This window comes from Colletotrichum truncatum (assembly GCF_014235925.2).
Source record: "Colletotrichum truncatum strain CMES1059 chromosome Unknown Contig_0005, whole genome shotgun sequence".
Taxonomy (NCBI): Eukaryota; Fungi; Ascomycota; class Sordariomycetes; order Glomerellales; family Glomerellaceae; genus Colletotrichum; species Colletotrichum truncatum.
Window position 1 is genome coordinate 2,628,288 of NW_027222402.1, and position 25,276 is coordinate 2,653,563.

At 52.8% G+C, this 25,276-nt stretch overlaps 3 protein-coding genes across 3 annotated transcripts; 2 read left to right on the forward strand and 1 right to left on the reverse strand.

Moving 5' to 3' along the window:
* Window positions 1-6,960: 6,960 nt before the first annotated feature.
* On the forward strand, window positions 6,961-8,782 carry CTRU02_208788 (uncharacterized protein; the record flags this gene model as incomplete). The annotated part of the gene is made up of 2 exons (XM_070205146.1): window positions 6,961-7,252; window positions 7,479-8,782. 2 exons carry the CDS (start codon window positions 6,961-6,963, stop codon window positions 8,780-8,782), a joined length of 1,596 nt encoding a protein of 531 aa, XP_070061221.1.
* Window positions 8,783-11,868: 3,086 nt separating this feature from the next.
* Window positions 11,869-13,169, forward strand: CTRU02_208789 (cbf nf-y family transcription factor; the record flags this gene model as incomplete). Its single annotated transcript, XM_070205147.1, has 4 exons — window positions 11,869-12,174; window positions 12,242-12,375; window positions 12,488-12,606; window positions 12,694-13,169. The coding sequence occupies 4 exons, from the start codon at window positions 11,869-11,871 to the stop codon at window positions 13,167-13,169; spliced, it is 1,035 nt and encodes a 344-aa protein (XP_070061222.1).
* A 3,853-nt stretch (window positions 13,170-17,022) lies between these two features.
* CTRU02_208790 (chromatin structure-remodeling complex protein rsc7) lies at window positions 17,023-19,355 on the reverse strand (the record flags this gene model as incomplete). The annotated part of the gene is made up of 3 exons (XM_036724794.1): window positions 17,023-18,779; window positions 18,927-19,013; window positions 19,292-19,355. 3 exons carry the CDS (start codon window positions 19,353-19,355, stop codon window positions 17,023-17,025), a joined length of 1,908 nt encoding a protein of 635 aa, XP_036583426.1.
* Window positions 19,356-25,276: the final 5,921 nt, after the last annotated feature.

A 25,276-nucleotide genomic window follows, 5' to 3' on the forward strand; every position in this document is an offset into this window, starting at 1 on the left:
AATGGCATTGCCTGCCAAGAGACTGAGGTAAGACGCCGCCAATAGTTGGTTCTGTCAGGTCGGCTCCTAGGCGCAATCGAATTTATGAGCTACTGCAGGAGGTGGTCAAGCTGAAGCCAACGACATCGTGATCTATGCAAACAAGTTGGGCCAAAACACCTCAAACTGGATACGCTGACGGGTTTGCCCGATGCGTTATTTTAGGCGACCAAGGCTGTCTTCAAACGGCACCCTTTGCTTTTCTGCTGATTACTCCGGGCTGATTGCATTCACTTTGTAAAATGGTCTTCCGATCACAATGTCCGACGCTTCTGTTACAGACGTAGACACCAAAAGAGGTAACTTTCAATGCCACATTGCGTGGATGCCAACCAGAATCCCACCAGTGCCAGACCCGACTTTGCCGCTGACGGACTCGATTAGGAGAGGAACGAACCAAAGAAACTGTTCGCTGTCCACCTGTCCCATCACAACGTTTTGTGACTGTGGCGTCTGCGGGGCATAGGCAAATACGGCGTGGTATGTTTCTCCGGTCTGCCTGGCGGCGCCTTAATTGAAATTAAACCGCTTGGTGGCCAATGGAGCTGATCACATGGGCCCTCGTCTTTTGTGTGTACTGTTCACATGTAGATGTGTGGGAGTAGGCGATTGTCTCATGCCAAAGGTGCCAAAAGGTGGATTTGGTTATTCCGGCTCAATAGCATTGTGTCGCTATCTCATTGAGAAGAGGGTAGCAAAAGAAGGCAACTACGAACTGAAAAAAGAAACGTGCAGCAGCTGTTGTGACGAGCGCAAAGCGACCAATCCGCTTTCTCAATCATATGAAGGGTTCAGTGGGAACCACACAATAGAAAGGGTCTCATTGCCTGTATGCCAGTCAGTGCACAATCTATCTTAGCATGCAAGGTACCAGGGGCAGTGGCATTGGCAACAACTGGGAGAAGTCCGCACCGTTTCTTGCAAACGAGTGATAAACCATTGGGGCCGTAGAAGGAGAAACCGTATCGGAATCCTGGCTGGCTAAGAGGTCTTATTAATTCCCGACTCCCATGACTGTCGTTGTCACATGGTTTTTTTCCTTGATTATCATGAGCCACAGCCGCCATCACGAGAGCATCTATGCCATAAACCGCCAAAGGAACGAGCCAGATCAGCCGTCATCATGGTTGTGCCCATGGCCAGCTCGAACTGAACCGAAACAAGTATACGAGGTGTTCCTCGCTTTGCTGGATCGCTTGTAACGCCCTCCAGTGTCCAAAATACGGACCGGCCCTGGTCTGCCGAGAAAGCATGGCAAGCCACCTAGCTCGGTTTGGCTTGTTACTGTTCTTATCCAGGGAAATACTCCGAGGCTTAACGGAGGGTTTCCGCCCACTATGCTTTATCCTTACCCAAACTGTAAATATGGGGTCAAGACTGCACTAAGACTGGGTTGCACACACTACCTTCTGTCGTTTCTCAAGTACCGTTGACGCCAAATGCGGCATCTTACCATGGGCTTCTGTCATTAATATCAGCCCAGAAGAGAGCGTGCTCGTGGCAAACTAGCTAGGGTGGCATGTCTTTTCAGCTGGACAGTCGCTGAGATACCGGACTTCTCATCCAGATACTAATCAGTATTAGGAAGCGAACGTTGCCATTATTGAGGAAGGGGGGAAAAAGCGAACAATCCAGAAGGACGAAGCCTGGACCTAATCACAATGACCCATGGTGCACGGCCATAGAAGTGACAGATCAACACTGGCAACCAAGCCTTTCGCAACGAGCCGCCGGTACCGATAATGAATGGCGGAGATTTTCGTGTAGCAAATGGTTTTTCGCCCCAGGGTTGCATGAGCTATTACTTGAAGCCTTACAAGATGGTTCTCGAGAAATTGGGCGGTTGAATTCGGAAGCCGCCCATTCGTTGTTCCATGTACCGAGCCGACATCCTACTGACTTTGGCACGCCAAGCCAAGTTTGTCTGCGAACCATGTAGCCCATGACCGTTCGAGGTCGGACTTCTGCTTCCCGAGAAACACGAGGGCATGCATGCGTTTGGGTCCGGATAACTACTTGATCGAGATATGGTCCGGTCATTGCTAGGATGCGTAGCTCCATAGGGGCTCCAGCTTCCAAGCCCATGAGTAAAAGACGACCACCTGGCGCCTCCAACCTGTCGTGCCCTTGCAGGAGACCCGATGAGAGACCTGATTGCGTTGAACCAGGGCCAATCAACAACCACCACGAGGAGGAGCGGAGGGTTGTTTCAGCGCAGGTCCTTGGAGCGTGAACGACATGTCTAATTGGACTGCATGCCAGTTGCATTTCGCCTCTCGAAAAGGTGCCTTTGCATCACTGTGCTGATTTCCCCGCGCTGCTATTTTCTTGCCTTTTGCCTGCCATCGCCCGTCTCGACTGGCCTAGCCCAAGGCGGAGCGAAACGGAGGGTGCTGCGGCTTACTGACGGAACCAGGTCTGTGGACGAGTCGGGTGTTTATTGAGCCGTCTCGAGCGAAACGGCCACAGCTGGTTGGAGGTGGCACATCATCATCAGTAAAAATGACTGCCATGCCATCCCATGCCATGGCGGTCCAGGGCGGTTCCCTCGCCCAGGCCCAACCCTCGGGCCTTCGTGTCTAGTGTGCCTCGCTGGCGTCTAGTTTCGTCTGGTGAAGTATGCCAGCTGTTCCTTGACTCGCTCACCGCTTCAAGCGCAGGACGTGGGGGACGCGGGCCACGTTAACTCGGGCGTCCTAAATTTGCAGCGGTTGACGCCAGAGTTGATCAGTCACAAGAAAAAAAAATTTGGTGCGAAGTCGTGCCCACAGTTCTATTCACGGCGGCAGGTCAGGGCTCGTGTGGAAAGCATTCAGTACATGGCCTGGTACCACTGTCCTCAGGTTCTGTAGCACCAGGCTGGGGAACAGACGGGCGTAGAGAGAGCCATGGACCCCAGGTCACTGCAGGACAAGTATGCCGGAGCTGCAGCAGGGTTCGCCCAGTCTCCTCTATTGTGAAGGTGTGACACGGAGGAGAGGGGAGCAGCAAGGGCCAGGCTTTGCAGCACGGCATGAGCTGTCATGATGTCGTGTCTCGTCAGATGGGCGCGACGTGCCTGATGGGTGCTGCGGGGGACAAGATGAGGGGGCTCTGACGAGGGACAAATTACTTGCATGGAAGCGAGCGAGGGGGGGAAATGCGCAAAAATGAACGAGGTGGTGTTGCTTTGCGTCGTCCTGCAGGCGGAGAGCGTTGGTTCTACTGAGGGGCGAGCTAGGTCAGGGCGGTTGCAGTTGCAACTGCGCAAGTGGTTGCAGTCGCAGTCGTCGGTCAGTGTACGGAGTAAACCGACATGATCTTCCACTTGAGCTGCCCAGCCCCTCCTCACCGTACGGTCAGTGGCTAGGATAGTTGCGTTGACCTCAAACTGTACGTGATGTGTAGGTTGGCTGGAAATAACCTAGTACCTTGCTCGGAAGGTAAGGTAGCGTGCCACAGGTACGTCTTCATGGGCGATCGCACGGTTCGGACACGCCCTCACCGGACGATGACGAACATGGAGGGGACGGGCTTGTCAGGTCTGTGGGCTTCGGTTAGTATGGATCGCGGGATATGGCTTTTGCGATGGTGGTGGTTGTGGTGGTTAGATGCAACGTTGGAAGACGGAAGACAGAAGCTGGGAGGATCTTTTTTTTTTTGGTTCTTTTTGGCAAGGAGCACCCGCTACTCACTACTCACTCTATAGTGCTGATACTGGAAGGGGCTAGATGAAGGGACCAAGGAAGGCAAGGTAAGGAAACATACCCCACCCAACTGGGATACGTGCCTTCCGCTGCCCTGTCCACCTCCCTAGTCTGTCTGTTCCTCCTCCTACCTCCCTAGTACCTAACGTGCTAACCCAATCTACTATTAACCTTACCTTACCCTGGGTTGACATTCTCGGATTTCTTTTTTTCCAAATTCCTTTTTCTTGAAGGCGGGCAGGAGAAAGACGGATGAGTAGGGAAAAAAAGAATTATAATAAAACAAAAAAGACCAATAAAAGAAATAAGAAGGGAAAGCACTACAAGGGCCTTCCCGTCTTCCTTTCTTCGTTCCCTCGTGGAAGAAAACCCCGCAATTGTTCCTTGCCCACGCAAGAATTACTCGAGACCAAGAGATCCTCTTTTGCTCTTTGGCGCAAAAAGATTCAAACTCAGGCTCGTCAAGGTCAGAATACCAATCAGGGATACGGTCCTGAAAACAGGCTTGGTCTAGATGGCGGCCTGTCTCTGTTGTCAATCTCGCAAACCAAGAGATTGTGCTCGGGGTTTCGAGCCAAACTTGGAATTCCCGACCCAAGGCTAGGTTCGGGTGCAACTCGAGATGGCACTCAGAAAAGCAGTACGCCCAAATTAGCATCATCCAATGCTCCGTTTTGGCCGGGCCGAGCGGTATACTACAAGATGGGATGTGGTTATCTGGGCGGATGGACGTTTGAGCTGCACATTTGCATACTGTACACTATGGGATCCTGCGCTGCACTGCATGAGATCTATCTAATTCACGTTGCTGCTGGGGTTGGGCAACTGAGGTGCTGCAGCCGATTAGTTACCCTGATGGTACTTTGGCGCTGATGTTGCACACCCATCCACTTCCACTACCCACGCGTGCCATGGTTGCTTTTCATGGCCCTTTGGTCTTCTGCCTTAAGTTTCCTCCAAGCAAACGGCAGAAGAGACCCACACAACTGCGTTTTGCTTTTTGGGTTTGTTAGGCGTGCCTGTCCAGGCCCTGCTTTAGCTCCATCCGGAGAAGGGTAAACCTCAGCCCCTCATTGGACCCTCTGTTTCAACGCCATTTCTGTGCCTTGCCCGTTCCTAGGCCTGATTTGGCGTACCTAAGGGGGCTTTGTGTGCAGTACTCGAAAAAAAAAAAAATACTGGTGGTCAGAAACCAAAACCACATGGCACCATTCAGGCCATGCAATACAGGCTCGGGCAGCCTCACATACTCACACTCACCATTTAGTCCTTTTTTCCGTTCTCCTGTTTTCTCATCCCCTGGTTTGCTGATAACGGGACTTTGGTACTGTAAGATGAGGCTACTTGGGGGATGCTACCACCATTCAGAGACCCAAGAGCTTGCCAGTACCTACTGACTCTCAATTCCCAGGCGAGGTGCAAACACGGCACCCGACCTTGGCTGCTTACGCTATGCACAAGGGGGAACTAACCTCCGAGAGAAGCCCTGTCTCGCCTCCACGTCATATTAAACAACAATGGTGATAGCCACGATGCTTCCACGGTTCTCGGTTGATTTGATTGTCGATCACCGACTGGTACGGTTCTCCATCGAACTCGTTCATGTTGTCTCGGGAGCCTATCATTTCACCTCGTTCTCGGCATCGCCATTCTAAAAAGTAGATGCAGACAAATGAGAGGCCATGGCACAGGGTAAAGCACAGCACTTACAGACTGGAGAGAAACATCCAGTGCCCAGTCCCGGGCCCGTTGTGTTGGGGCTTCTGTCTACGTGTAAGCTGGTCCTTGAATACCGAATACCCTTCTCAAGTCTTCTCCCGTTTCCGCTCCCGCCATGATCCTCCTGGCTTCCGATCAGTCTCTATCAAAAGATAATGGTCGTTTTTTTCTCCCCGAGTTCAACCAGTGCCCTTCTAGCCAAGTCAAAAATTAGAAACGCCACGACTTCCGCCAATGGCCGCCCGCAAGAGCTCAGGCACCGCAACGCACACTTCAGCCCCCCACCCCCCCTTCTTGCAACCTCCACCCCTGTTCATTCCTGTTCCTGGGCGAGCATAGCGTTTCCCTCTCACACTCTTTGCACCAAAACACCACCACCAACTTAACCATCACCAAACTTGGCTACTGCTGGTCCTGTCCCCCACCCTCTCACAGCGTTTTCTCCCACCCCCCTGTTTGTGGACCCCGACACACCTCAAGCTCCGAGGATCCACAATGGATCCACGTCTCCACTGTCTTGAACTTGCTGCGTGAAGTGTAGTGCGGTTCGTTCGTTTCTCACCACTAACCACACAGGCCACGGGCCATTCTCTCTTGACCACCACCACCACAACCAGACTGTTTCTTTCGCTCCACCACGCTCATTCACACTCAGGCACACCACACTATCCCATTCGAAAGCACTCTCCACCTGCATCATGGATCATGGCACCCCTCGCCAGCTCTATCTTCCCCTGCGGGATTATTCACATGCCGTCGCTCCCAAGCGGGTGCACGGTTGTACAGCTTATCCCTACTCTGCGCCTCTGCACAGAGTACCTGTCCCCTCTCTCTCTCTCTATCTTGTCTGATCTGCCCGTCTCGCCATCTGCAGCCCATGGTGGATGTGTGAATGTGCGAGAGGGTGTACGAGTGTACTTGGATCGCCCGTATCGTTGGGTGGCCTGCTGTGGAGTGGTCCAAGGTACCACATCCCGCCGCCAATCTTTGCATCCTTTCCCATGTCAGTGCTGCCGCAAGTGCCGCATCCAAGAAACCATGGTACTTTCCACACCTTTTCCAAGCCGCACAGCTGCACTGCGTACATAACCCCGGGGTCATGTCCACCACTTCCTCTCCTTCGCTGCGCGAGTCTGTTCACTCGTCTCCAGCCCTTTCCTTTTTCCTCTCTCAAGGTCTCCAATATCAACCGGCTCCCATCCTCGATTTCGGAGTCTTGGAACCTCAAACTGACTGAACTGTTGTGTTGACCTGGCCCGGCGGTTAACTACCTAACCTGTTTGTCTCCCCTTTTTCTTCTTCTACTTTTTTCTTCTTTTTTCGTGCCTATTTGCCTGTGTGGTTTCATCCTATTATACGAAAAGGATCCAGTGTTCAACAGGTGCAAGTTGCCCTTGGCACAGGCGTTACTTGAACCTCTGGCCTTAACAATAGTGTGTCCTGGACGAGGTGTGGAGAGATCAGAGATTCTTCCTGGGCTGGCCCAACAAGAAGGAACGAGAGACTCTATCGAATAATGTCGACCTTGAAGCTGCTCTTGGTTGCGGCCTGGTTACCAAGTCGGACAATCACAACACGGGCCTTGTCACAGCACAAACGCGACAGCACCGACAGCAATCCGAACACGGAGAAGGGCAAGGGTAAAGGCAAGGCCAAAGGAAAAGGTAAAGATCGGGGTCCTCCTCCGAACCCCAAGTTGGAGCTTGCACCTGGGATTGGCGCTGGGCTTTCTCCCGGAAGAGGCAATACCCCAATTGACGAGACCTTCAACGATGGCATAGAAGGAGTGAATAATGGCAAACAAGAAGGTGTGGTTTGGCAAAGCACTCAACACAGCATTCGTCAACCCGACCTTCTTACATGTCCTTTCACCTTGTTGGCATATCCATTTTGGGCATTGGCAAACAGCTTCTGACTATCCATCTCGATTATCCTTCTCATGCCATCTCCACTTTAGCTATATCTGGACATTTCTTTCCGTCTTCATACTCGTTTCATTTCTGGCTTGGACAAGTCCGCTAACCTGTCTTGTAGGAGTGGCAGCTGAGGAACCACCACCTCCTCCTCCACCAGAGAAACCCCCCCAGGAGCCTCCTCATCAGGAGATTCCCCCTCCGCCTCCACCACCTGAAGAACCTCCTCCGCCTCCGCCTCCGTCACCACCGCCGCCTCCCCCGGAAACCACTCCCCCGGTCCCGAGTCCAAGAACTTCTGCCGAGACCAGACCATCAACAACATCGTCCCTCTTTGTTCCTTTACTTTCTACTTCACAATTCGCAGCTCCCGTTATCTCTCAATTTCCTACACCAGCTCGCTCCTCTCCGAACCAGATCCCTGCGCTAAGCTCAATCGCTCCTGTCATTATACCTATTGCACCACAGCCGCCACCGCCACTACTGTCAACTACAAACCGGCCTACCAATACGTTACCACCTGTCCAGCCAACTGATGCCGGCAGCAGATCAACAGCCCCCCCGGCGCCAGCTGTACCAAGCTCGACTTCGCTGACGGACGGCGCCATGTCCGGCAACAACTCACAGGGCTTTGAGGGCGACCGTAGCCTCGTCGTCGCCCTTAGTACTGTCCTCTCGGTGCTTGGTGTGGTGCTCATTGTGGGAGCTGTGTGTGTCTGCTATCGCTATCGTTATGGCCGTCTCCCATTGAGCGGCCGGGGCCCATTCAGCCGTCGTGGTATTGCGCCCATCGACGATGAGGAGATCGAGTCTTGGAAAGCCAGCCGGACTATTGAGAAATCGACAACGGTCGTCGTTGACAAGCAAGACTCGGCTTCTTCAATTCGCAAGCCACCCAGCGTGATTGTCTATCAGAACCATAACTCATACCAGCCTCGTACCTCTACGGATACGTCGCCTCGCTCCCTCTACCACAAGCGAAGCATGGACAAGAGGAGCATCGACCTACCGAACACTCCTGTTCTCGCTCGAGCACCCAATGCCCGCGTTGGACTTACAGACGACGCGATCGAAGGAGACCTCGCCTTCATCCCGTCACCAAAGCGTCAAAACTCGAGACTATCCAAACTCCCGCCCTTGTCCCCCCGTCATGCCAGACATCGCAGCACACGCAGCAGTGCCAGTGTTGGTAGTTTACGAGACCACTGGTTCGGCTATCACGGCGACTTCGAACTTTCACCGCGCACTTCTACAGACCCCTACGCGTGTATGCCTTCGTCTGCACATTCGGACGGAAAGCACCACCGAGTCTATTCGGACCCATCGAACCCCCCGCGGCTCTCACTTGGTGAAGAGTTCCGCCTGGGTGCCCTATCACCTCGTCCCCAGCCTCGGCAATCAGAGATTGGCCTTGCCGTAGGTTGATCCAGCGATTTGTGTTTCTGCCTTCTCCAGGGGAGTCACACCCTTGGCGCTGCGCCTTGTTTTACTACCCATCTTTTTGCAACCTTTGCAGACCATATTGCACAAAACCCCGCGGATGACGATTTGCGCCGCAGGCTACTTATTCAGTTACGTTCGTTTCAGCCCTTGCGCTTTTCCCGCAGGCCTGGAAAGTGCGGGGTGCCATCTTGTGGACATTTGTTTCACATACCGTTGTATGGCGGCTTATCACGTTCCCATGTGTCTTAGCACCATCAGCCAACCACAAGTTGTTGATGAAGGTTGAACGGTAGAACGCCTCATCCCAGAATGGAAACCAACTACACCAACTGTCACCGCCGACGTTGCCGAGTCTTGGCAGATGATGCCCTCTTTGGAGCGGCCATGCTGGTACACTCGGCGGCTGCGCACATACACACCTCTACACAGATATACTTGGATGCTTGCGCACATGCATGCACACACCCAACAAACACCCCACTCTTAAGTTCCTCTTTACTGAACGAGCATACCCTACCCTGCTACTTGCCCATGGATGGAGTCCATGGCAAAAGAAGCGGCTGATGCCTGGAAATGGCATTCTTATTTTTCTTACTGTCTTTGGAACACCGCACGTCGGCTTGGTGACGGATATACCCCAGTGATAAACTGACTTGACTACCGCTGCAACGCAGCCCAGATTTCTTACTACAAATTCATGTTCTTGGATACAAACTAGGGCACAACTGTATGAATAGGCCCCCCAAATCAATGGAAACACAAACGCACAATCATCTTCCATGATGTTTTAAGCGCCCGTGAACCTCATTTACAAGAATATCTAGCTGTGACATATGATCTTGCAAACCATGGAGCTTCGGAAGCTTGGTATTAACTCCGATCAGCGGGCCGATCATAACAAAAAAAAAAAAAACCAACCTGTAGCAACCTTGCACAGTTTAGCTCTTCCAAAGCGGAAACTCAAGCGTACGCAAGAGGGTAACGATGACCCATCGTCCCAAGTGAACCCAACGCATCGGAAGCTTCTTGTACGTCAGCTGCTACGTTGGCTTCACCGCCTCGGAGGATTAGTGAAACAGACAAGAGGGGGGCGGGGATGGGGAGAGCACGATGTGTAATGCTGCGACATTGCCCAGCATCCCAATAGTGTAAAAGGCAAATTTCGATCACGACCCAAGGTTTCTTCTCGGTTGTTTGTTTGTCGGTTCCATCAGGGATGGAGGGAGGGGAAGGGAGGCGGATAGCCACGCCCGCGACAGATGCCATCCCAGCATCGCGAGGGATGCGATGACGGGCCCCGAAAACAGGTGAAACGCCGTGCTTCCCGTGCGTGGGATGGGTGCGTGCGGGTGACGCTGGCCGGGAGGCAAAATGGGGCGGGGTAAGAAACCAGGCACCACACTTGATCCTCAACACCACCTCCTTCGGCAGCCCGTCGTTCACCGAGCTTTGCTCACCAGGGACTCGGCTGTTGAGCTCTTGCTCTTCAAGGCACAGATCGAAATGGAGGGGAAGGCTCGGGAAGTGTGAATGGGAGGGGGGCGGCAGATCGTTGCCTAGTACAATTAAACTGCAATGCCAGGGTGATGTGTGTCAGTTTCACTGCAAGAAAGCCGGGCTGCCGATCTGTTGTTCCACGCAGGTCCAGATCGAGGGGGGCACCAGCATGCCACGGATCTCGTTGACAGGTGCCTCCTAGGTTTCCTAGGTTGAGTTTATGTGATTTCATCCCCTTTGCGACTGTTGGTTTTCTTCTGGCAGTTGTTCGTCATCGCTGTTTGTGTTTTACCTTGTCCCCTCCTTGCATCTTTATGGTTTAAGGGATGGACTTTTGACACTGCTTCACTTATCTGCGAGCTCACGGCTTCTTTGCGAATCTGGTTTACCCATGGGATCCTCGGGCGTGAAGTTCCGGCAAGCGACTCTGGGTTGGTTCGTCCGGGCCACACCCTGAGTCATGATCGCGATGACGATGCGAGGTAGTTTCGAGAAGAACGCGAGCTCTGACGACGTAGTAGCCTGGAGGGGGTTTTCTTCCGCGACCCGCGGCATGAATAGGTTGCAACCATTGACAATTTTGATGGATGGCGATTCTCGGTGTCGTAAAGTGCGACAAAGGGATGAGGCAGAAGATGAGATGATGGCAGGGGATTGAATAGACGAAATGTCATTGTTCCCAGAGGTCTCGTTTTTTCTTCTTTTTTTCTTCATAGTAGTGGTGGTGGGGGTGTGGCTTCTCTTAATAATGGGACTCATGTAACTGTACAAAATGACGCCTACTATGTGTTGAAAACGAATGCGAAAACACCAAAGCAGGACCAAACATGGAAAGCCTTTGCATTGGGAAAATGGACGTTCAATTTGAAAGTGATGATGAGTAAGGACGTGGAGGCAGGCATGAGTTGGATATTACACTTAACGCGTCTTCTCTCTGGCAGTGGGCCCCGCTAAGAAAAGTCGCGTCCTCAGTGGCACACGACGCGCTCACTGGCTGCTGTCGGCCGACGACCACAGGCACAGGCACAGGCACAGTCACAGTGCGCCGTGACTTCTCATTCCGTTCCCCACCGCCACCCGTGCCTCTCATGACAAGAGCCTCAATTCGCTATCCTTGAGTGGCATCTCTCATCGTAGGCGCGTTAGATTGACGGGAAAACGATAGACAAGAGTCACTCTAAGTCAGCGACTCTTATAGATGCAAGTACCAATCTAAGCAAACCGACTCGCCCACGCCGCTCGAACCAACAGAACCCCCCTTTCCTCTCACCCCCTGAGAGCGAGTGCGTGCGTGTTATGTGTGTATGTGTGTGAGAGCGAAAAACTTCAACGTCTCACCAATTCTCATACCCTCTACGCCCACGCCTCGCTTCGCCTCACCACCGTCTCCGCGCGCCCAAGCATCACACGAACAGCTCCACGCACTAAGGGCTACCCTCCAGACGGACAAAAAGAGCAAAGAAAGAAAAAAAGCAACTCTACCAACAGCTTCTGTGCCGTTATATTTCCTGGGCTCTTCAAACCGTTCTCCACCGTACACAACCTTCCTCACCCACCCAAACTGACACAAGATGCCTCCACGCAAAAGCGACGCCAACCGCAAGAGCGACGTCTCCAGCGCCCGATTCGTCGTAATGGACGAGACCCCGGCCTCCACCCCGGCGGCATCGGTTCCGACACCTGCAACACCCGCGGCTGCTGCTTCGGCAACGCCCTCCAGCGCCGCACCGGCACCGGAACCCACACCCGACGTCTCCAGGGCGACTGCATCATCAACGCCGCTGACGACCACGACCGTCTTGCACGCTGGCTCCGAGAAGAAGGACTCGGAAAAAACACCAAAGGAGAAGGTCGATAAAGACGCTCTCACCATCGAAGTAGGGTTCTCTTCAACTTCGCTCTCGTAGAACGCTGTAGTTACTAAACAGACGTGTGTCTATGTAGGACCTCAACCTGCCCAAGTCTATCATCACGAGGCTGGCAAAGGGTGTTCTCCCGCCCCAATCGCAGATTCAGGCCAACGCCGTCTTGGCGTTGAGCAAGAGCGCCACGGTCTTCATCAACTACCTCGCAGCACAGTGCGTCTTCCCCCTCATTGTCTTCCTTGTCCCCGTTGCCCTGGGAAGGGACGCCTTTTCCTAGGGAGTGAGGGAGAGCGTGAAGTTGCAAAGCTGACGTAGCGGTGCGCAGTGCCAACCAGAACACCGTCAATGCCAACAAGAAGACCGTCAGCGCCGAGGATGTCTTCAAGGCTCTTGAGGACATTGAGTTCGGCTTCCTCCGCGAGCCCTTGGAGCAGGAGTTTGCCAGTCAGTCAGACCCTTTCCTTTCCGTCTCCCTCTAACTTGTCGTCACACTCACCATGTGGCCCCGATCTCGTCATACTCATCTCATCACCCCAGAGAAGTTTGCTAACACGGCACGTCTAGAATACAACCAGATCCAGGCCGCAAAACGCTCATCCTACCGCCAAAAGGTAGCAGCCAAGAAGGGCGGCGCAGCAGCAGGTGCCGCAGCAGGTCTCGCAGCTGGAGCTGCCGCAGGCGCCGCGGCGGCCTCGGTCGACGACAGTATCCTCACCACGGCCTCGTCCGCCGACGGCGACGGATCGGCGCCGCGTGCGAAGAAGGCTCGCGTCGACGACTCGGCCATGACTGTCGACGAGGAGGCTGACGACGCGGAGACGGAGCCCGAAGAGGAGGCCAACGAGGATGAGGAGGACGAGGAAGAGGCAGAAGAGGAAGATGACGAAGAAGAGGAGGAGGAGGAGGGCGATGGAAGCGGCGATGAGACGCAGGATGCGCTGGAGGAGAAGGAGGGCGATGGCAGCGAGGAGGTCGACGAGGCGCTCGACGGCGACGAGAGCGATTAGTACCCGCGCCCTGCTGTCTGAGGATGCTCTGCTGGGACGCTTAGGTGGAGGATGATGGCCTGGCACAACTCGCCGCAGGAGAAGAAGAACTCTCGGCATGTGGATGAAGGAAGCGAATATCAAGAAGAGGGAGGGGCTCCGGTTTTGGTCACGATATGAGGCAGCATCTCACAGTATATAATACGCTATATTCTCGTTAAAAGAGCAGTTTTTGTTTGATCGAAGCCACCGTGTGGACATGCTTTTTCTATGTTCGATGGGACTCGCTCGACTTCACTAATCCGCCACTCATCCTCCATGGTTTACTCATTGGAAGTGCTGCAATCTCGACCGTGATAGCAATCGTCAATACTAGGAAGGCAAACAAGCAAGCACTCATGGGTTGACCTCTCAAGTCAGCCATGTCGTCACGGTATACCCCAATCCAACTAGACATCGCAAAGCCATCACAAGCAAGCATAGGCTTTTCGCATTCGCATCCTCAACAATGCATACATCCAAAGCAGGCCAATGCTGGAGAAAATTTCAGACGACAAGACCGTCTAGAAGAAAACCGTTGTGCCCGAAATGGTAGCCTAGTCTAGTCACGCACGCCAGTTCGTACACCCGGGGGCCGTGGAGTAAGAAAGAAAAAGAAAGAAAAAATCGGCTGGTTTAATGTTTCGTTTCACCTGGTATAATATCCATTTGCCCTTTCTTTCTTTATTTTCTTTTTTAATCTTTTTTATTTTTATTTTATTTTGCCTTCTCGCGCTCTTCCTTTCTCCCTCTTCTGTCATGCTGTTCCTGGATCATCCCTCTTCCTAAATGCATGTCCCCCCCAGCTGTTCCACCGAGGCAGCAGGTCAAAGTTACCATCAGCACATGCCAAAAGAAAAGAAAAACAGGCGGAATAGTACGAACGCCCCCCTCCTCAACATAGCATCATCGTCCCCCTCTCACCCCCTGCTTTCCTTCATACCCATTCAGCTACTTGACCCCTCCCAAAGCCCGCAATCAGACGAGACGAAACGTATAGTAACCAGGCTTGTGCTCTTTTGTAGTACTGCCGAAACTGAAAAAAAAAAAAAAAAGAGGTCGCCAAGTGGCTGCCCCCCTCATCTAGGATGCTCGGCCGGGTCCGAGATCCAAATCCGAGATCCGGGCCTGACCGCAACCCGTGACATCAAACAGAGATCCGGTTCCGAGGAGTCCTTCAAACTCGCATAGCAATGCCTTTCATTCTCCAGAAGGATGAAAAGAAAAAATCACGACATCAGCATAACTCTCCCGTTCAGTAATCCCTTTGGACGTGCCGTGATACTACAGCCAATCCATTCATTCCCGCCCATAATCTCTCCCATCATCACATTCCTCCCCCGCCCATCCAAGTACCCGACGGTTCCGAATCTCGACCAGTTTCACGAACTACGTAAACTCTGTCCGTCCACCTCCGGAGCTTCGTTGCCGACGGCAAAGTAAAGCATCGCCGCCTCAGCTCCCCCGTCACCTCGGGGGCCAAAGGTAATGAATGGTGATCTACTTTGTCGTTCCGAAAGCATCAAAATTCTCTCCTTCGGCTCTCTTCCTTCCCCTTCGGCTTGAAGTCTTCGGCCGAGAGTTTCACACAGCGTGTGCACTGGGTGCAAAAAGAAAGAAAGAAAAAAAGACATACTAAACCTCCATGAGCCCCAACACTTGCGAGACAAGGGGGCTTGAACGGCAGGGACCGTTATGGGAAGTAGCCTGTGGGGGAGGAGGGGAGGGGGGGGGGGGGGGGGGGGGGGGGGGGGGGGGATAAAGATGGGAGGGAGGGGTGTGACAGACACAAACTATGAAAAAGTAGAGATTAACCGTGAGCTTAAATAATAGGAGAGGGAAGGAGGGGGGACACACACACCTACACACACAAAAAGGGAAAGGAAACGGTAGAGTTTGATTGGAGCTTAAGAAATATACTTTGCATCCCCTTTTCTTCTATCGAAGACGGGCGAAGCAACAGAAGAAGGTAAATATGCATACGCCCTTGGGGCCAAGCGCGTAACATTACCCCTTTCCTTCTAAGCTGCTCTTCGTCCCGATTACGAGACTTGCCTTTAAAAAAAGAGAAAACCATAAAAAGAGAAAGGGAGAAGAGGAAAACGAAAAGACCAGGGAAACTATAACAACCAGATGGCATGCGAGGCGTGCAAATAGAATAAAAAATGAGATTCCTCACCGGGACTGGGGGCAACACTATTCCCGACACAGGAGCACGGATGTTTTATTAATAGTTGTCCAAACAGGAACACAAGTTTCTATGCTGTGAATTCACAGGAAAGTGCTAACGAAAGAGAAAGGGGGAAAAAACAGTACATAGGAAACGAAAGCAAATGGTTCACGTCAGGTCGGGACTATAACCTCCGCGTTGAAGGGGTCCGAGTCCTTCCTCCCTTCCACTTTCATCATTAAATACATACGAAGTCGCAGTGCCAAAGTCAGTAACGGAAACAGCTTTGAAATAAAGATAAAGTGTTCGATCGACACGGTCCCTTGCTGCCCAAAGACCGTGACCCAGAGACGAAGAAACGAAACAAGTCCTTGCCCCACCAGGAAGAACAAACCTAGCCAACCCAACCGTTATAACCTATATCAAGTTTCAGTCGAGTAAACACAGCAACTCCCTTTGATGCTGCTGTGCTGGTTCATACACCATACATGGATAAAACAAGGCCAAAATTATTTGGTCATCAACGTGCAGAAAGAAAAGGAGGTCCTCGCCCATGTCGGTTTTCAAGAGTAGGTGTCATTTCGCTGTCCTCCAATAAAGGGTGCACCCTGGACACAACCCAAACCCTAAAACTATATTGTGACTTGTTGCCCCCATGGTTCCCTCTGACAATCTTGACGCGATTCGGGCAAGTTTCCGGTCGCCTGGCACGGTCCATGTTGATATCCAAACGGCGTGTACGCCACTCGTCAAATTGAAAGTAACGTCTTACCCTCGAACCTTACTGTTGCCTTGAAATTGCCGAAATCGAACAACTTGGCAAAAAGCTGCAGAGATAGCTTTCGTGTTTGGAGGGAAACGCGGCGTTGGAGTGATTAACACATCACCAAGTGGTTTGCCACTGAGAGCTCACATTGGTCGCCGTACAACCAGTGCCGCTCAAAACATTTGAGCCAACCCTTGACGGTTTTAGTGGCCTGTAGCGGGAAGTACGTGCGAAGAGATTGTTCGTATGGTATCGTATTCGAAGGGATGCGAAAGACTAATTAACACAGCGCGCGAAGCGAATCGGCGACAAGAAGACGGTGGTGGTATCAAATTGAAGTCGAAAGTGCCCGTGTGCCAACGGTGAGGAAACAGACATGAACCAAGAAGACAAAAAAAAAAAAGAAAAGAAAAAAAAAGAAGGAAAAGGTAGAAAAATGGAAGGAAACGCGAGGACAAGATGTTGGGGAAGCGTTAACGAGGATAAACTGAATCGAATAGGCGGCCAACCAATGTTGCAAAATGCATCCTCCCCAAGTACCGAAAACCTGAAAATGACGAACAAGGAAAACGGGGCACAGTTAATAAACCAAATCCACCCCTTGACCTGAGAGATAATATGTTCCCGGATCCCCCGCGACTCCTCTATCCTTCCCTTCTCGGCCAAAATGCTGCACGAAGACTGACAGGCCGGCGGCCCAAAAGCACATAGCCTCCACCTGAACTGTATGCTTGGGTATCCTTCAGAGGGCAGCAGAAAACCCGCCAAACCGGCAAAAGCCAGGGAGTCGCCGCCACATATATAAACGAAACGAAATGGTAAGTGGCCGGCATAACGCTGCTGGAATCGAAACTGTGAGAGTAAAAAATAAGTCCATTGTATCGTAAACCCTTTCATACTCATTGAGGTTGGTTTGTCCACCACTGTGCTGGCGTCTGTTGGTTGGACCAAGCCTGCGTGACAGCCGGCGAGCCTTGGTTGGGTTGGGGCATGTATTGACGAGGAGTCTGATCTGCCGGGTAGATTCCCTGACCCGCACCATAGCTTTGCCCCATACCGGGCATTCCAGAGAACTGCATTGCTGGCTGCACACCGCTGCTCGCGTGCCGGAGTTGAGGGGCCGGTGATTGCTGATGAGACTGTTGATTCTGCGTTGTGTACCCCGAGTAGTTGTGCTGAGGGTTTTGCTGCGTCTGAGGCCACATTTGGCCGGAAGCAGGGTAGTGGTAGCCCTGGGCGCCTTGTGGCATATTGCTCGCACTCCCTGCTGCAGGCAAAGTCGTTGGCTTGCTGTTCTTTTGGGAAGACGGTTGGGCCATACCTCTCATCGGAGCCTGACTAATTGGATTCTGCGCGTGAATCGACTGGGAGTATGGTGGGGCCGTCATCATCATTTGGGGACTCTGGTTGGGCACGATGCCAGACTGTGGCATACCGCTGGCCGTTGTGTGCGGTGACTGAGTTGCCCGCGTCGTTGGTACTGCCGCATCAGTCGTGGCCACGCCCTGAGTCAGGTTTGACGACTGGGGTTGCTCGTGCGGTCGCCTCCATATGCCCTGAAGGTAATCGCCGCGCATGTCACGTTGCTGGTTCAGCGTTCGGTTGTACTCCGCAGCGTGGTGTGCTTGGGCGTGAACTTCTCCAATCTGCGCGGGGCGCGTCTGGTCCTGGTAGGCCGGGCCGGTGATCTCCTGGCGAGGTCCGCCTTTGAGGATTCCGCTATAATCACGGGGGCGGTTGTCACTGAGCTCTGATCCTAGTGTTATCACGGGCATTCTGGTCGTGGTTCCGGTTGGCGCTCCAAGCATACCTGGTTGGACGATCTGAGGTTGAGGGGCGCCGGGGAACTGGCTGGGAGTGTTGCTGTAGACGATCTCTCCGTGAGGGCCTCCCAGCATAACCTGGTTCTGTGCTTCGGCTGCGGCTTCTCTTGCCTTCGCGGCCCCGGGGCGCTTCTCACCAGCCAAGTCGGCTTCAGTGAACCCTTGTTTGCGTGCCTTGGTTTCCCAATAGTCATCGCGAACTCTTCGGCCATTGGTAATGACACGACTGCCAAATTGACGAAACATGGATCGTGCTGTCACAATTGCGATCTGCCGAGACCGGTACGAGAATGGGAGAATTTCCTGGCTAACAAGGTCGTCCTTCTCGGGCTGGCTGGCAATGATCTTGTAGAGCGACCTGTTCTTGTTGAACAAGAGGTACGAATCACGATAACCCAGCACCCTCGCGCACTCAGTCGCTAGCATGAAAAGCTTGTCACCGCGGTTGGGAACCAGGAACGTCCGGCATTTGTATTCACGGCCACCCAAGAGCTGGCCATTGGGCATCACCTTCTTCTCCCCAAATTCGTCGATCTCTCTCGGGAGATATTCATCGCCGGCAGCATTGAGTTGATCGGTGGTGTGGTCTCTCACAGTGGGCAAGGCTTTCAGCGTCGTCTTCGTCGGTGTGGTCTTCGGCGGAGGGGACGCTTGTGCGGGCGCGTAGGCGACAGTCTGCCCTCCTGGCAGCGGCGCGGCCTGGTTTTGAGGGGTTTGCGGTGGTGGGATGGTTTGAGGCATGTTGGATACGAGGGCCTGGCCGGCAGTCTCGGAAATGCTTCCGGAGGTTTTTCCTTTCAACGACTTTCCACGTTTTCTCGGGTTAGAGTCACCTGCCGAGGGAACACGAGGCATTAGCTTGTATCGCGTTGCGCACTGCGGCAAGGAGGCAGGAGGTGACACGCGCGCTTGCTAACCAACAAAAGCATTTTGGGACGGAGTGGTGGAGGTGCCGGGCAAGGGGCGGAAAAAAAACATACCTTGATTACCTGCGGGAGCTGTCTCCTGGAAGTTGTCGGGGGATCGGCTTCTTTTGATGCCGCGAGAGCTAGTGTTTAGTAGGTCTTATTAATAATCGCAACCGTCAGCACAGAGCCATTGCGAGACAGGTGATGTTGAGACAGCGCAGCCATGATTCAAGACAGAGAGAGAGAGAGAAAGAGAGGGAGAGGCGTAAGCGACTGCGCCGGTATTAAAAGCTACCGACGCGGAGTACCTCGCAGTGGAATGCGATGACGGCTAGCGGGTGGGCGTGCAGGCAGACAGACAGGCAGGCTGAGGCTGGGTAAAGGGCGGGGGGTGTGAAACTGGGGAGGGGGACATTAAGAGCAAATAAGCAACATACCAGAGTTGAGAGCAGCCGGGTTGATTGTCGCACTATCAGCTCCGTTCGGCTGCGTAGAGTACATTGAGCGCGCAAAATGTCTCCCAGCAGCAGCAAATTCGAGAAGATCAGGTCCACGACGACGTGTCTTGATATAGTTGGATTGCCTTCCGGCCGGGTCGCGGTCGAGGGCGACGCTGGGTCGGGGGGGTGGTGCGCTGGGCGATGCAGGGCAGGCTTATGCGTGCATATGGTTGGCGCAAAGCTCTGAAATGTCCCTGGCGGGGGGAGAGGTGTCGAGTAATAACGGGTAGGGGGAGCGGCTTGGGAAGAAGTCGAATGGAAGCTTTCGTGCCTCTCCCGTTTCGTTCAGTTTTCTCAACGCAGGGCAAGGAAGGGGGTATGGGGTGTTTGAATAGGGAAGGTTTGAATCCTAGATGAAATGCAAACAGCTGAGTTGTAGTGCCGGTACAACCAAGCCGTAGAACTCAATAGAGTATCGGTAGGGTCTGTGTCCTGTGGTCTGCGGCGGCAAGATTCCTTTGCGAAAGGGCCTGTGGGTAGCTGCTATGCAAGAAGCAAGAAACCTGTTGTTCGGCGAGATTATCCTTTTTTTTTCTTTTTTTTTCACTGGCACTTGTCGCGCAGTGAAGAACAACCCGGGAACAGGGTTAGCAATGGGAAACGCAGGGGGGAGGAATAAGAATATGTTGGCGAGTACCACTTTCTCGTCGGCGATGAGAAGAGAGAAGAGTGTGGGCAAAGAATGGGGAGGTCGTCGCCAGTGGATATGCGCGTGCGCGTGTGGTGAAGGAGGGAAGATGACGGATGGTTGGCTGGCGTTCGCAGAGATGTTGCGTGGTAAGGATAAGATGATGGATGGACGGAGAGAAGTGGGCGACTGAGAACGGCAAGGTAAGGTCGGGTGGTAGGGTGTGTCACGTCTGGTATCTTTTGCCTTTGGGTGCAGGAAGTAGAGAAGTACCTAGGCTTGCTCCTTGGACGGGCGGGCAGTGTCCGTAGGGAGGTACCTGGTTTAAGGCAAAGATAAACGTAAGGCAAGGAAGGCAGCACGGAGCAATGTGGTCGGATGCTTGCGCTTGTCAAGTTGCAGCCGTATGCCTTTCTGGGCGACTTCTGCGCCTTGACGAAGGGTTTGCGCGACAGTGTATTGAGCGGAGGGGGGGTGAAGAAAAGGCGACTCCGCAATGGGGATGTGGGAACTTGAGGTGATGGATATCTCGCAGAAAAGTAATGTTGCCCAAGTACGATGACGATTTGCTGGAGACAATGATAAAACTGCCTGATGGCAGATGGTAGATGGGCGACGGTCAGTTTGTCGCAAATTGAAGCGATGCGACGCGATATGATGCCGGGCAGAATAGCAAGTGTCAAGTGAGTAATTGTAAGTACCCAAGATGTTCAGGGCCCTCAGATGGTGGAATGAATCAGCAGCCTCTCTTGCTTCGCTAGCTGTTCTATTGCTGTTCCAGCGATTCCGGCTTCTCCGGTGAAAACAGAACGATGCTGTGCCTGATGACTTAAATGCGAATAATTTGACAAAGCTGTTTTCTCTCTGATTTTGTCTTTGGGTATGGGTATAGACGCAAATGGAACTTTGGGGTTTTTTTTTTTTTTTTTTGTTGTTCGAGCCTGGCAGAGACAAGCTGATGTGCCCCGCGATGCTTGAGGTTGCGATTGGAAATGGAGGCGTCGGATAGCGCGCAGCAATCAAGGTCGCATCAGCAGGTGCGATGCGAGTTGATACTGGGAAAAGGCTGGAGCTGGCCAGTGCTGATGCTGATGCTAGGCCGGGCTAGGCTGGTTAAGAACTTGGCTGGGCTGGTGCATGCACAGAGGAGGTGCAGGTAGGTGCAGGTGCAGATGTCCCGGCGCAGAGCGACGTAGATGGGGAGGGAGGGAGGGAGGGGGGGAGCAGAAGCCTGGGAAGAAGTGGAACGGATGGATGGACTAGGACAGGGCCTTCTATGCTGGGGTCGGGTTGGGACTGGGAAAGTCTGGGACTTGGTGGTAGGTATGACTGTATGACGGCGACAGGGACATGGACCAGATGAAGCCAAAAATCGCAGAAGAGTCAAATGGCGGCGGCGTTGGCAGCGGCGGCGTCTCTCGGGTGTGGCGAGCACACTGTTATTTTTTTTTTTTCTTTAACGGGGGGTGTGTGTGGAATCAGAGGAAGTCACTCGACAAAGAAGCACACCGGCCGACAGACTGGTCGAAGAGGGAAAAAAGATGAAAAAAAAACCTTCCCTCCCCTTCGCCCTCTCTTCAAGGAAGTGGAGAAAACGGACAAGAACGTGGGACTGGGGTTCCCTGTCACACGGTTACGAGAACCAGCCAAGACCAAGACGGCCATCGACTTTTTTTTACATTCCCTTCGGGGGAGGCCTGCTCGAAACCGCGTGTGAATGCCCTGCGCCGTCAGAACTGGGCTGCGACTGTCTGGAAATCCGAACTCTAGCGGGGGAGAAGGTATCCATAGAGGGTCATCTTGCCTTCCGTACCATCAGCATGACTACGGCAACATTGACAGTAATAATATGCTGTAATATGCAGCCAGCGCAAGAAGAAAAATAAAAAACCGTAGAAGAGGAGTCAAATGTGGGACCGCCCATCTGGGCACGGGCACAGACGACGATGGCGCCAGGAAGGTCGTGACAGGGGTGAGGAAACCAGGTGCAGATGTAGGTGCAGGTGCAGGTGCAGGTGCAGGCAGGTGTAAGTGCAAGTAGTGTACATAGTAGAGAAGCATCAGCGGCGACTGCGGCTTCCATTTCCACCCCCCGCTGGTTTGACAGAATGACTGCGGTCTATCCGCTAAGACTGATTGGGTTCGGCTTTGACGGTCGCAGTCTGACTGATGGCCGGTCCGTCTATTGCGCCAGCTAGGATTATGCTCATGGCCCCGAAAAGAAGAGCGATGGAAGTCGTCACTAAAAGTATCAAAGAGTCCGGTCTAGCCTAGCCTAAAGACAACCGGGGTCTTGATCAGAGACGAGGGGTATTGGCAAGCCAGAAGCAGGCAGGCTGGTTGCTAAGCACACATACACATGGAGACATGCCATGAACAGGCGAGCGGGCGGGCAGGCAGGAAGACATGCTGCTGTCTAAAGCAGCGACAGCAAAAATGCCTAAGCCAGGCAGACGAAACGAGACAAGACACTTCCGTCGGTGCATCTTACCTCACTTGGCATCTGCACTTTCACTGACCGGTTAACCTCCTGCAGCAATGTACCCAGTAGCAAGTAAGAGCGCCCATGCCCACAGCTACCTCTGTTTTCTTCTTGTTGTTTTTCCCACTTCCATCATCATAGTAGTACACGCGCGCCCAGAGTGGAGAACACGCAACGGTGCTCTGTAACGACTGCGGCCCCAACACAAATGGACGGAAGGGGACAGAAGTACGTACTCACCGAAGGATACGGGTACAGCACCACGCAATCAACACGAAATGTCAGCAAGGCAAGGCCCGACAGGTATTCTTGCCTTTTCGTGCCTGCTTTTAATTACATAGTATCTATTTACTTTCTAGTCGTATCATCAATGAAGATGACTTTCCTATTTTGAGCTTCCACGAGGCAGGCATTGCAAGAATAAGCCACCACTACTCGACTTTGTCTTCGACGAGACCTTCATTGCAATTTGATATCCAAACTCGGCATCATCATGCCCTATTTCACCAAAAGATTGATGACTCGCAGCTCACACTGAGGGATACTCCACATTCTAGTTTTACCTACAAACTTCAGCTCAGCAGGCACTCGCATCAACTAAGACTATATCCATGGTTTTGCCAAACACTTTGCCCGAGTCACTAGGAAGAAGACATCAAGTCTAGATCGCACCGAAACTTCATTACCTCCTGCACGAAGCTAGGGGGCCAAAAAGCCCGGCGTCAATCTCCAGTCTTGGCTCGACTGCGCGTCTTTACTGGGCAACCTTTGCGTGCCGCCGGTCCTCTTCTCTAACCCCCTACGCATACACTGTCAACATTCATCGACCACCCCGAACAATGGCCCCTGGCCACAAGCCTTACACTGCGTATTACCCTCCTTGTCAACTTCCTGACTTGCTGCGGAGAATCAGACCCGAAATTTACAGCCTGTTTTTCTCCTGTTCAGCTTCAGCCACGGAGATCCCGAGTCTGGCTTATTGACATCTGCCTCAGACTCTACGGGCAAATACTACGTTGAGGATCCTTGAGAGGTAATCGCTGCAAACTGATCCCAATGTGGATTTGCCCGACGAGCATGAAGTTTTGGATGACACCAACCGAGGTCCGTTCGGGAATCACACCCCAAGACCCAACATGAAAAGCGCGATTCGATACCTCTTCCGCGCGTCGTTTGTCGGCCACGGCGGAACACTTCTCTCCAACGCTCACTATGATGTTCACTATTCGCGGCCCGTCTGAGCTTTTACCTAACCTAATTGGTGCTTCGACAGGGGCCTCAAGGAGAACCGTCCCCTGCTCCGGTCTCACGACACTGCAATCGTCTGCATAAGAAGGAGGAAGCGGGCCACACTGCTGCAGCAGAGTGGCACCCCCGGCTTGCGTAGATGAGGTGCGGGAACGATCACTCGAACATTGGACCCCAGAGAACAACAGGCGGCAGCGGGCCAAAGGCGCCCACCATTTTACCAGCGATGCCCACCATCGCCGTCACCCGAACCTCACATCCATGGTCGCCAAAATAACTGTGGCCGTCACCCAAACAAGGGGGACGACATTGCATGGTGACTTTCTAAAGTGCTATCGACTAGCTAGCACGGCATCTGGCATTAACTAGACAGGGTATATTGTCAGATGACGTTTGTATTTTGGTGGCTTTGAATGGTGAGAATTACGGATGCTTCAAACGCCAGTAAAATCAAACAGACTTGAAGGCTTCTAGGAGTCTCGCCCATTCCGGCGGAGCCGACCAGCATCACAACTGCTCAACTGACTTCCGTACAACCTCAGGTTTCGTTTCGCAGGTCCAGTTGCCGCTTTTATGCATCTGGAAGATGCTTGTTCAGATGACGGCAAATCGTGCGTAACTTGGTGTCGACAGGGCTTCCTTTCGTCCTTCTGCATTATCAGAGCTCATCAGCTTTTGTCTCTTGCTGAGGCGGTCCATGTCGAGCCCCATCTCCCGCGGCCCTTTCCATGTTCACATAACTCCTTGAGAATTCGACCCATAGCGCTCTTGCAGCACTAGTTTCGGCCCAAGCGAACTCCTTCTCCTAGCGTCCGAAGCAGTGAATGATTCATTCAATTCCAAAGAGTCGACGGCTCGACAAGCCTAGCCTATCGAAATGGAGATTTTGCACACCGACATGCAGGGCAGGCAGATTGCGCGACGCCCACAACCGGGATGTCGGCCTCATTCGGTCTTAAACTGCACGTCTCATCGTCTCATCAGCCCCTTGGAGAGAAAGATGTCTACAAGTGGCAAATCTCAAACCGCTGGGCATCCGCTATCTGGTTGAAATGCATGTGCAAGACCGAATGTGGAAGACATCGCAGGAGGAAGAGGAGGAAAGTGGTTGATAGAAGTTCGACAAGCGACCTCTGCTCCTGCGATGCTCGTAACAGCTTCTGCAAGGCTGCCGTTTAGCGGATTAAGCCTACGTTCAACAAAATACTGGGTGGATGTTGCCCCTCTCTAAAGCGGCGAACTTCATCCCAGCCTTTCCCAGCCTTGATAGGCTGCTTCAAACTGACAGCCAGTTCCAAATAGGCTTCACTGTCCGAGGATATTGTTCCATCAGCAAAATGCCAGCAGTGAATCACCCTGAGGCAGATCTGATTTGTCCTTGACACGTACTGCTCTTGGCCAGACATATCCACCTTGAAAGGAAAAGGAGTCGAAGTTCATAAAGTCCGGTCTGTCAGCTGAGACTAATACTAGGTCAAGTCTGTCATATCACCTTTGACCTTGTGCGACATGAGAGGCATTTGGCTCCGTAAATGGGAATCAAGAAAAATATCATCCCTGTTCG